Source organism: Biomphalaria glabrata, chromosome 8, assembly GCF_947242115.1.
Source record: "Biomphalaria glabrata chromosome 8, xgBioGlab47.1, whole genome shotgun sequence".
NCBI lineage: Eukaryota > Metazoa > Mollusca > Gastropoda > Planorbidae > Biomphalaria > Biomphalaria glabrata.
In genome coordinates, this window is record NC_074718.1 from 41,827,146 (window position 1) to 41,839,398 (window position 12,253).

The 12,253-nt window shown below is 37.5% G+C and overlaps 1 protein-coding gene across 2 annotated transcripts in view; it reads left to right on the plus strand.

Moving 5' to 3' along the window:
• LOC106061454 (protein inturned-like) overlaps positions 1 to 12,253 on the plus strand; it is an 85,985-nt gene that overhangs the window by 12,839 nt on the left and 60,893 nt on the right. For both annotated transcript variants that reach the window (XM_056038798.1, XM_056038797.1), the window contains exon 2: positions 9,804 to 10,168. In XM_056038798.1, coding sequence (XP_055894773.1) covers positions 10,089 to 10,168 — 80 coding nt within the window. In that variant the 5' untranslated portion in view covers positions 9,804 to 10,088. The remainder of the gene's footprint in view (positions 1 to 9,803; positions 10,169 to 12,253) is intronic.

A 12,253-nucleotide genomic window follows, 5' to 3' on the forward strand; every position in this document is an offset into this window, starting at 1 on the left:
GTCTGTTATATATTTGTTATAGGTTTGTTTTATACGCTTGTTATAAGTTTGTAATACGCATTTTTGTACGTTTTTTATACTCTTGACTTGTTATACGGTTTTATTTCACGCTTCTTTTATTGTATTGTACGCTTGTTCTACGTTTTTATTCACTTGCTATAAGTTTTTATACACCTGTTATAAGTTTATTGTGCGCTTGTTATATCTAACATATAAAGCAAAAAGTGATGTTGACATAAACCCATATACTCCAAATAGAAATTAAAACAGTTTAACGAATCTTGATAAAACTTGGCATAAATGTTCCTTAGATCATAACGGGGACCGCAGTGTATGTTTAATGTCCCTACCACTATCGGAGGGACTTAAAAATAGACAAAAAGTACCTAGTTATATCTCTATTAAGAAACGAAAGTTTTTAACAAATCGGGTAAACCCGCTTTCAAAGTATTTTATATGATATAAATATGTCGGCTGAACGGGCAAACCCACTTTCACACTCTACTTTTATTTTCTTGGCCAAATAAAAAACAATGTGAAGGGAACATTCTCGATGTTTAACTTAGATCCAAATTCAATCCAGTAGAACAGTAATACCCAAACCAAGGCCAGCAGGCCGCGGGTCACATCCGGCTAGTATTATATATATGTTCAGAAGGCTGTCCTCTGGGGCAGTGAAAACTTTGGGCCATTCATTTGTAAATGTGTACAAGTAAAAGGGCAAGGTCGTCTCTCAAACCTTACAATTCCTTTCTCAAACCTTACAATTCCTTTCTCAAACCTTACAATTCCTTTCTCAAACCTTACAATTCCTTTCTCAAACCTTACAATTCCTTTCTCAAACCTTACAATTCCTTTCTCAAACCTTACAATTCCTTTGTAGGCCTTCGACTACAGATACTGAGAAACTTCGCTGGCACAGGGGCCTGAAAAAAAAAATGAAAGTGCAAAGATCTAGATCTAAATTTGTATTTAGGTCTTTAGGTCATCTGGTCACCACTTGATGTTTTCAACAAGTAATGCACGAACCCACTCGATCACATACACTCATAAACACTGACACTCACAAACTCTCATACACACACAGACACACCGACACACATAAAAGTGTTACAGTAACAAATAACACTTAGACAAAGACTCCAGATAAAAGCCTCCACAAAGCGCTGAGAAAGCTAATACCTTTAAGTCAGGTCTTAAGATGAGACGTCACTGACTCTATGGTCATTAATCATTCCTCGGGGGAGGACTGCAACCATTTCTCCTCCCTAAATCCCCCCAGCTTTTGACTTCTTGATTAGATCTCTGATAGAGAGATAGGAGTCGAAAAGAAAAACACGAAGACGAAGAGGATCAAGAGTGACTAAAAATGTACTTATTTAGTCCTTTGTAAGAACAATGGCTGGTCCTGTTAGCCACGTAACAACTTTTTATTTCCGATTTCTTAAAAAAGACAAACGAAAAAGAAAAGAAAAAATTATTTTGAATTTTGAAAATTCTAAAGACAAGTATAGTAAAGAACCTTTTCAGAGCTTGCAATCTACGGGGTAGATGATGTAAATGTCCCCTGTATCTGTTGTCAATTGTTAACGAGGGTGTCATGTGGCCAGCACATGACCAACCGCCTTTATTTCTCCAACGCCTGTCAGGTACTCGTTAGAGTTGGGTGGATTCAGGGGCGTCATAAAAATCCCGAAATTCATCATTCAAGTCGTCATCGAATTTCGAACTCGAGACTCATTGGCTCGTAAGCTAAGCGCCTCACCGCTCAGCCACCACGACCGCCGTAAGCATCAATCATTTCCAATGCCTTTAATACTTAAAGGACAGAAGACGTGTATTCAACATGCATTTGATACAACTATAATCGAAATCGAGGATAATTCATAGAAAGATTCGATTATAGTATTTCTCTTACATTGCTCTGTAATTTATTATAAGGCAGACTCAGCCAATCGCTGCGTTCCTTTTTTTAAACACGTGACAGTGCCCCGCACGCGTCGATGTTTCTGCTTGCTATTTTTATTGCCAGAGAAAGTTACAATCTAAATAAAATGATTTGGCCAAAATAAAATAGTTAGTCAATAAATTCACTACTTCTCGTTGCCTTCTCTCCCAACACGGTGCTAAATCAGCAAATGGGACAATACACTGCGTCCATTTATCTAGTGATAATAGTGAAATGTAACATTTCAAGGGCTATAATCATTATATCTTCTGTGAATTTTTTATTAGCAGGGAGATAAACAATGATACAAATGTTTGAACGTTACTTTATGTTCTTAGTTTTTGGTGGCATTCATTTAAATAAAAAATAGATGTTTTAAATTGATTAATGCTTTACTTGTATCTAAAAAAAATATTAAATTACAGATTTTTGAACATTTGATATTTAATGCGGCTGTGGCGACATTTGTCTCGATACAATCCCTAATTCGCTAATAATATATTTGTCCTCAGATAGTGTAGTAGTATCAATCAACCAACGCAACTGAACTTATTCATTTCCATTAATAATAATTACAATAACAATTTATATGTAGGTACTTACCATAGAGGGGCATGGTGACCGAGTAGTAAAGCGCCTGACCTCCGACTCGAGAGGTTCCAGGCTAGAATCTCGGTGAAGACTGGAATCTTGAATTTTGGGACTTTTAGAACGCCACTGAGTACATTTTCTAGGAAAATCAAAGCAAGCTTGTCGTTGTGATGTCTACATGGCACTCTAACCGTCGGACATAGAAGCTGACGACATTTTACATCATCTGCCCTTTAGATCGCAAGGTCCTAAATGGGCCCTTTTACTTTTCTTCTCCCAGCCCTGATAAAAAAACTTCACCATTATTTATTGATATCAATTTTCTGGTTAAAAAAAAATACTTTTTAAAATGTTTTTTTCTGTGAACGGGTCATTGAGTTAGGGTTACGGTTGAGTGCCTATATACAACTAAATGCCATCACGCCTTACTATGTACTATAAATGACTCATTAAATCACATTTGAAGTGTCCGATGGTGTAACCATTCAGGTGTGGCTGACATTTACTTCCTAAGTAAAATCGATGTCCTGCTATACAGAGTGCCATGGACACCATATTTTAAGAAAGATCGGGACAGTGACGTTATTCTCCAGCCACTGACACACAAACGCCATTGATTTAGCCATAGAAGTATAATGATGTTAACTCCCTCCCCCCTCCCCCATTTCCTGTCTCTCACAACAATCTATGCATCCACCCAGAGCCGCGACATCAATTTGTATGCACCTTTAGCAAACCAAGAAGATGATCGATTGTTGAAGCCACGAAAGATAACTGCATTGAATTATGAACTCGACAACAGTCATCGACCTTTGTATTTTTCAATGATCGACACTAAAATTAGACTTGTTATTGTGAATACTGGTTCAATGCATATTTCTGACGAAGTCTACTCTAAGACTGAATAAAAATGCCAAATTGCTAAAAAAGGTGAGCTCAAAGAGTACAAATTTGAGAAAACTTATTCTTTTTAAATCATTGTTAGAATCGCCAAGAATACAAAATTTGATTATGATTCCTATATGTCTGTTTATAAAGACGAAGGGTTGTGATATTCAATGCTGTCGTTTAGAGTTTGTAGGTTGAGATGTTGCTCTTCAAGTTAAATTCAACACTTTCTCTCCTAATTGACGATACCAACGTTGATTTGACCGCGTTAAATTTAATGGTTTAAATTTATTTTGTATTATATAAAAAGATTAAGCATTCCCCTTTAATTCTAGACCAAATAAAACATTTTCTAACAACAAGCGAAAAAGTTATTGAAGCTTAACTGGGAAGACATAATAATGAGCAAAATGAAGAATTCCGTTGAAACGTGGAAAAATAATTACGGAGAGAAAGATGTTTTTCTCAGTCAGAGATTGGGCTCCATCAGTTGTTCCACTTGCCATCTTGTTTCAAGCCAACCCAACACTTCCATCACAGTTCTTCATAGCATTGAATACATACTGGCCTGAGTTTGTATCTTTGACTGCATGTTTCAAACTATTTGCCAATATGAATCATTTTTCGTTTACTTTATAAAATGACACGCAGAGACAATGTATCTTTAGCCTCTTCGTCAGAAGTAATAAGAATCAGAAGTTTCAAAAATTTATTTAGATAATTATAATTATTTTATAATCTGTGGGCACACTTTATTTCTGGCCGCATAAAACACTCCGACGGGACTCATGAGGCGCGCGGGTCGTAATTTGCCAACCCTTTTTTACCTTGTTTTAAATTTTTTTTTTTAAATTAGACTTAATAATGTGTAAAATATAGTCATTATAGTCAGGCACCACTGAAAGGGGAGGTAACAATGACATTTCAATTATCCAATAATAGGGGAGATAGCCTTAACCTATCTTAGTACATGTTTTATTATTTATAGAAAAAAGTATTGGGGTAATTGTATTTGTAAAGCCCAAATTAATAAAGGCATATAAATTTTTTTTAAAAGGTAAATTTTATTTTTATATAAATTTAAAATTGTAAATGTTATTTATATTAAAAAAATATTTCAAGCATAATATTTGAAGCTTAGTATGTTTAAACTTAAATTAAGTATTTAATCGAATTATGAGCAAATTTTCTTCTTAATCACATTCACTTTCACCTAAAACAATTTTTATGATAAAGTGCAACTTTTGTTGCACGTTGCTAATTAAGATGTTAATCACAGTGTAATGTGCCAACGTTAAGCAGTAGATTAATTGTATCTGTGCATATGGTTGTTACACGTACGTCTGGTCTCTTTTTTCCTTTTAGACTTTACTGTAGTTGAGTGGTTCCCGCGTTGGCTTGAGAAGGCTTGAGCCATGAGTTCGAATTCATATAGTGTTGGACATAGAAACAATCAGAACAATAGGACTTCGAGCTGATCTGTCAGCAGGTCAACGCACCAACAAAACCATTAACAATTTTGTGTCTTCGTTCCTTGCAATGAACATGCAAAACTGACCTTGCTTGGACCACTCGCTTATGCGACTATGACTTTATAATTGATGACCTCCAGCGGATATATTACAATAAACAGTGAAAATGATCATGAACTATATAAACTAATCAATAACCTTGACCGCTCAACAGTATTGTATGGTCTGTGTGTGGATGCGTTAATCTGCTTGTCTTGTGTGTTATTGTAAGTGAAAGTATAATCTGAATATGCCACATTTAAAGAAAAAAAAAAACTTTAAAGAAAAATGTAATAACAAGGGCCGACGTAGGGTTGTGCCACCCAAAAATCTTCATTTTATTATTTGTTTCGTATTTGTCATAATGTATGGCCCTATCAACAGCATTGTATTAAATTCTCTTAAAGCAGTGATGCTCAACCTAATTCGACCTGCGGGCCATTTTTGGTCTCGACACTCGTGTCGCGGGCCATATGACCGAAAATGTTCAAAAACGAAATGAAATTGAGCTGAAATAATTTTATGAGAAACTTGTGGATCTAGCATTTACATTAATTAATGGGATATTTGTGGAAGTTTTTTAGTTTTTTTTTAACTCGACGGAAAGCTGCTTCATTTCTCTAATTAAAAATTAAAATTTTAGCTAGCTTTACCAACGACTCATTTTCTTTTCTCTTTTAGGTAAATATTCCCATCAATCCTCCAATCTCTAAGTCTAAGCGTAGTTTAACCAAGAATGCCGCCAAATTTGACTTATAATGCCGTTTTTATGTTATTTTTTTTTTTTAAACAGCCTAATTTTCTTTATAAAACAAACACCTTGTCTTATTATGTTCCACAAACAAATCAAGATCCGTTCAGTTTTCCTGGTAGATGAAGCATTCAGAGTCCAGTTGTAGTTTCTTCGGCTCTCCCTTTTCCCGTTTCGTAAATGCACAAATATTAAATATCATGGTACCAAGCCATCAGAGAAAAAGTCAGGGCCTTACGTTAAGTAAGATACATTTTTCAACCTTTAAAAAAAAAAATTGGGTGGTAATGTATTTTCTACACTTTGTGCAGACGTTTCGGCGGGCCGGATGAAACCACGTCGCGGGCCGTATTTTGGGCATCACTGTCTTATAGCATAACTTTAAACGTCGTAAAAAAGGTTTCTCATACAAATGGCTTTGATGTTTCCTAGAGTGAAGTTATTATCCGAACTAGCTTCACGAATTAGTAAATTAGTTTTAGATAAGACGGACACTCCGCATCGTTTTTCAGCGACAATTTGGCGCAGCAGATAAATCGCAGGGAAGATTTTGTTGCTGTTGTGTTGTTTCACACCACAAAATGGTAAACACAGAAGTTGGTCTTTTGTCAAAGCCGCAGATGATAAGAAAGCTAAAACGCGCGGAGTTTATAAAACAGCGATAAAGTCACACAGAAGACAATTTATCACATGCGTTTATCATTAGGGTGACATTCTACTATTTCCTGCTTCATAGCCCCGCTTGCCCTGCCCCACTTGCCCTGGGGCATGCTTGCACTGTGCTGGTAGTACTGGTTTTTGAGTTGTCTAAATATGTCTCAAATGCGGTGTGGTGGCTAATTGGTAAAGCATTGGGCTTCCGAACGGGCGGGTTCCGAGTTCAAATCCTAGTGAAGACTTGGATTTCAAACAAAAGGATTGCTATTTGAATAACTCATCTAAATCCACCTTAGGCAGACCAAACTACCACTACAGCCCAATATAACCCTAAGTCCTAACCCTGTACAGCAGTGCTGAACAACTGAAGAGAACAGCACACTCATTTGTTTCTTGGCACAGTCTGCAAAAGAGGCTATAGCTGAGCAGCAAAATGATGGCTAGAACAAGATGAGGAAGAACAATGGGAAGCAAGGGTGGCTGATCGTCGTGTTAGTCACATAACATCCTTCATTAACCGTCGGTCAAAGTTCGTGGGGTCTAAAATTCTAAAAGTGGTATTCTACCCTACCTATAAGTTGTATACCACTTAGAGCAGCGGTTCTCAACCTTTTCAGCTCGGCGACCCCTTTTTACAATAGCCCACTTGGACGCGACCCCCCCCCCCCCCGTGCACACATACACACAGGAATAGAAGAATAGACAAAAAAATTAAGTTTTTCGATGGTCTTTGGCGACCCCTGGCAAATCGTCAATCGACCCCCAGGTTGAGAACCCCTGACTTAGAGTGTCGAGCATAAGGTACAGAGATTATGTATTCCACACTTGATTATAGCTATGCAAATGAAAACAAAATGGTTTGCTTAACTTGGGTAATGAAAAACTCGCTGGAAAGCGACTTTAGTAAGGAATGGGTTAAAACACAAAGAAAAACAAGCTTACTTTCAAGTCGTCTCCCTTGGATCAAAGGGCAGTAACTTTTCACATTTTGATAGAAGTTTACGAATCGATTTAAAATGTTTGTCAAACATCCACATCGAGAGAGTGATTGTTTATTTCAACTGGAATCTTAAGTCAGTCCACAATATACAGTTATATAGAACTGAGGGAGAGGAGAAAGAAACAGAGACACAGAGAGAGAGACACAGAGAGAGAGACACACACACACACAGAGACACAGAGAGAGAGACACACACACAGAGATACAGAGTGAGAGACAGACAGAGAGAGACACTCAGAGAGAGAGACACACACAGAGAGACACAGACAGAGAGAGAGGCACACACACCCAGACACACACAGAGACACACACACACAGAGACACATTGAGAGAGAGACAAAGAGAGAGACAGACAGAGAGTGACAGACAGAGACACACAGAGAGAGAGAGACACACACACACACAGAGAGACACAGAGAGAGAGGCACACACACACACACAGTGACACAGAGAGAGAGAGACAAAGAGAGAGACAGACAGAGACACACACAGAGAGAGAGAGACACACACACACACAGACACAGAGAGAGAGACAGACAGAGAGAGAGACAAAGAGAGAGACAGACAGAGATAAAGACACAGAGAAAGACACAGAGAGAGAGAGAAAGAGGGAGGGAGAGAGACAGACAGACAGACAGAGAGAGACAGAGAGAGAGACACACACAGAGAGAGAGAGAGACAGACAGACAGAGGGAGAGAGAGAGAGAGAGAGAGAGTTTTAAAAAATCAATAGGTGCCTACATGGAGTTTAATCGGTTATATTTTTTTTTTAATCCTGATGTTTATATTATGTATATGCGTGCTTGACGAGGGTCTCTTCATGTTTGTGATCTTTGTTGGGCTTGAATATTAACCATAATTCCATTAAAGGGGAAATAACAAAGAAGCTTTCTTAAAAAAATCGAATCAAAGGCAACCCAAGTGTTGACTTTAAAAACATAAGAATATAACATGCCAGCCTTTATGCAATAACTGAGCACATTATATATCATACAGTTTATGTATCCTACCTCAATTATATTTCATACACTGGAATCACAAACACACACACACACACACACACACACATAAAAGACTTACTTTGCGCTATTAATCTTATTATTTTCACATTCGGTGGACTTAATATCAGACATCCATTGCTCTTCCATTCTTTATCATGTCATTGTTGAAAGGGAAATAACTCCCAACAACAAAGAAAGCAGACGACAGATCAACAAAGAAATTACATTACCGCCCAACTGATCTTTTTGTTTTTACAAAGCTTGTATCAACTCAATCTTCGTCTGTCTGTCAGTCTGGTAAAAAGTTTGTTCACGTTATTTCTCCGACACCCTATCTCGGATCAAGATGAAATTTCACATAATTATTTTTTTTTACCTGACAACACAAGAACCAATTTTTTAAAAAAATTACGAATTAGTTATTTAACTTTTGGTAATTAATTTTTTTTTTTGCTATCTCGAACAAGGGAAAGAAATTGTACTGGATTGAGGTGGTGGTATAAGTTGAATTAGTCACCTTTTTAGGTCACCGCTTTAAAGTAAATTTGAACTAAACAACACACTATACAATCTTCTTTTTATTACACACCTCACTAGCTGAGTGGCTAGAATGTCAGCTTCAGGAGGTTTGAGTCATGAGTTCGAATTCAGGCAGTACCCCCTTTTTTTTTTAATAAATGGTTTTAAAAAACGATTACGGTAAAATTCACCCAGATGTCCCTTCCTTTCTAAGACTAAGACTAAGACTGCTTTATTGATCCTTACCGAAATTTGTTGTGATTACAAGGACTCTTTTCTCATATAAAGACAACACAACAGAAACATACACATAAATACAACAAACATAAAGAGTTCATTCAGCGACTACACACAGGTATCTTGGTGCATTTCATGTTCCCTGATCAATGAGTGGCGGTGATAGAGTCTGACCGAGTGAGGTACGAACGAGTTTTTGTACCGCTCCGTTCTTGTTTTGATTGACAGCAGTCGCCCACTTCGCGACGACCTGGCGTAGTTCTGATGGAGCGGGTGGCCGTTGTCTTCCAAGATTTTTTCGATTTTTCTTAGGCACGTTTGTTCAAAAAGTTCCCCTCCCCACTGGTCGAGATAAGTTATAGGATCATAGACTATTGAGAAAGCTAAAAAATATGAAATTGTGCTTAACAAAAACAATTGGTAAAAAATGTTGCACAAATTTATAATTGTTAGTCTATATCTATTACAAATTTAATTACATGATTGATCCAAAATAATTGATACAACTACACTTAGTATAAACTTCGATTTTTTAAAATATTATTTAGTATGTTGTTCTTATTCTTATTTCCATTCCACTCGATCCATGTGTTATGTTATTACCAAGTAAGTGTACACAATTAGGACCCCTCCTTCTGGAAAACATGAGAATGTTTGCAGCAGTGATAATAATCAAGCGTTTTTTTCTCTTTCTTTCTAGGTCATGTCTTTCTCAATACCAGTAAATGAAAACATGGACAAAATTGGTGAATTTTTCAGGACAAGAGATTTAGAGGAATGGATCGTGATTAGAACAGTCACAATATCCTTTATAGTTTCCGGAATAAACTGACTACTAAATATAACAGCCAATCATCGTTGAACAAATGGTCACCTGATTAAGTGCTTCCTAGTTCATGAACACATACTTCCGGCTATCGATTGGTTTTGAGCCTCTTACCTTCAATGTTTTGGACATGTACTCCCTGGGATAATACAAGCAAGGATGTTTGGACTTAAAGTTCCGATATCGGCCACAGAGAGGAAGGATGAATTTGACAGTGTCTCCACCATTTTGTCACAGAGGTAAGCCTGTTATGTATTTTATATTTCGACCTTATCGTTCTTCCTCTTACTCACTTCTTCCTGTCAGTACAAATCACTCCTTCCTGTCAGTATAAATCACTCCTTCCTGTCAGTACAAATCACTCCTTTCTGTCAGTACAAATCACTCCTTCCTGTCAGTACAAATCACTCCTTCCTGTCAGTACAAATCACTCCTTCCTGTCAGTACAAATCACTCATTCCTCTCAGTACAAATCAATTCTTCCTGTCAATACAAATCACCCCTTCCTGTCAGTACAAATCACTCCTTTCTGTCAGTTCAAATCACCCCTTCCTCTTAATACAAATCACTCCTTTCTCTCAATACAACTTATTCATTTTTCCTCATAATACAAACTCACGCTACCTACTGTAGTAGAAATGTGTTCACTCTATAGTGACAGGCACGTTAGAGGGTATGTGAATGGTGGCAAATAACAACGGAAATAGTTTTTTGTTTTTAATTTTCGAAACGCCTTGTGGTAGCTACAAGCTACAAGCTACAAATAGCACTTAAAAGTCCTAAAATGCTAAAAATAGCTTAAGACTAAGCAATAATCCTTTTTTTAAAGATGGGTATAATAGAACATTTGGAGCCATTATTTCATTGTGCTTTATGAGTATCTTAACGGTGGATTTATCATTTTAATTAATTGTGTATTTATGCTTGAAGTAGGCTATTCTGTCATTATTTTTGCTTTGAATTTAGGTTTCTTATGTTAAATTGTATTTGTGAATTTGTGTTCATTTCATACAATGTTATAACTCCCCAACATTCGTCTGATTGTTGTTGCAATATATTTATTTACATTTAAGGCCATTTCTCAGTCCGATCAGTGAATAAAACATTAGTGGAATAGTTAACTAGTAGGCCACCACGTGAATTAATCTCTCTAAAAAACAAGCAAAGTTTTTCGCAAAGTACTCATAGTATGCGAGATGTTCCGTTAAGGAAATAGTTTGAGAAACCCTGATCTAGAATTTCTATTTCTCAATTGTACAACATAATCAGCATTTGTAGTGACAGACACATTGAGAGAGTGCTTTTAATTAGACTAAGTCGGCGCTAGAAAAAGGAGAATCCTATTTCAACCCATCACTAAATCACAATGTGTAGTAGTCGGCTGTAGCCATTGCTTTCCAGCTCGAATGGCCAGTTTATATTGCTGCCCGTGTCCCGTGTCCTGTCTGAGGGCTCCCAACGGTAAACGGCCATATCGGTTGACTGGGCCGGACCGGGCCGTGCCGTGTACACAGCGCACCGTCCCCGAGAACAATGCTAACTGCGGGGAGCTTGTCTCATATTCCTATACTGTAACCGCCACAATTCCGTGCGAAGGTCGCCACTCCAGGCTCCTGGTACTGATGACAACCCCCTTGTGGAACGGAGTGGCGGACTTTTTGGACTGGGTTGCAGGTTACTTGTTCCATCCCCACCCCGAGTGAGATAAAAAAAAAAAAAAAGCTCACCCAGGGAGACCTGCTAGAAGGCCTGGTTCGCTACTCGTTCTTAGCCTATCCAGGTCCACCCCTGGAAGTTTCCACCGGAGGGCCACGCTGAGGCGACGGGTAGCTGGAATATCCCCCGGACCTAGAGGGACAGAAAGTAACAATACAGGTGGGTGTGGGTGGGTTTTTTTTTTGCATTTTGAATGTATCTCAGGCAATTATAAATGCCTGGAGCTACAAGCACTAAAAGGGGGAAAGAATTAATTGCAACAGTCTGATGTTATCTCGAGATTCGATGTTGAAAATTTAATTTTGATTATATTATTGACCGATTCCCTAGAGAAAATACGTCTGTGATGCTATCTATATTAAATCATGCTGATGTAGCGATTAAATAGTTCTCGGACTTTTTCCCGTCTTGATCTACAGTTAATGAATGGATTATTTACCTGTCTACATCAGGATATATCAAACAGTAGTTCTCATTTTTTTGTCTCCGACAATTTGGTTTACATATTACATTGTTTATTATGTTTTATATATGCATGTTTTGTACATTTTTAGTTTCGTATTTTTTCTCTCGTAGTGCCCTGGCACACCCGTAAAAAGTCTGGGCAG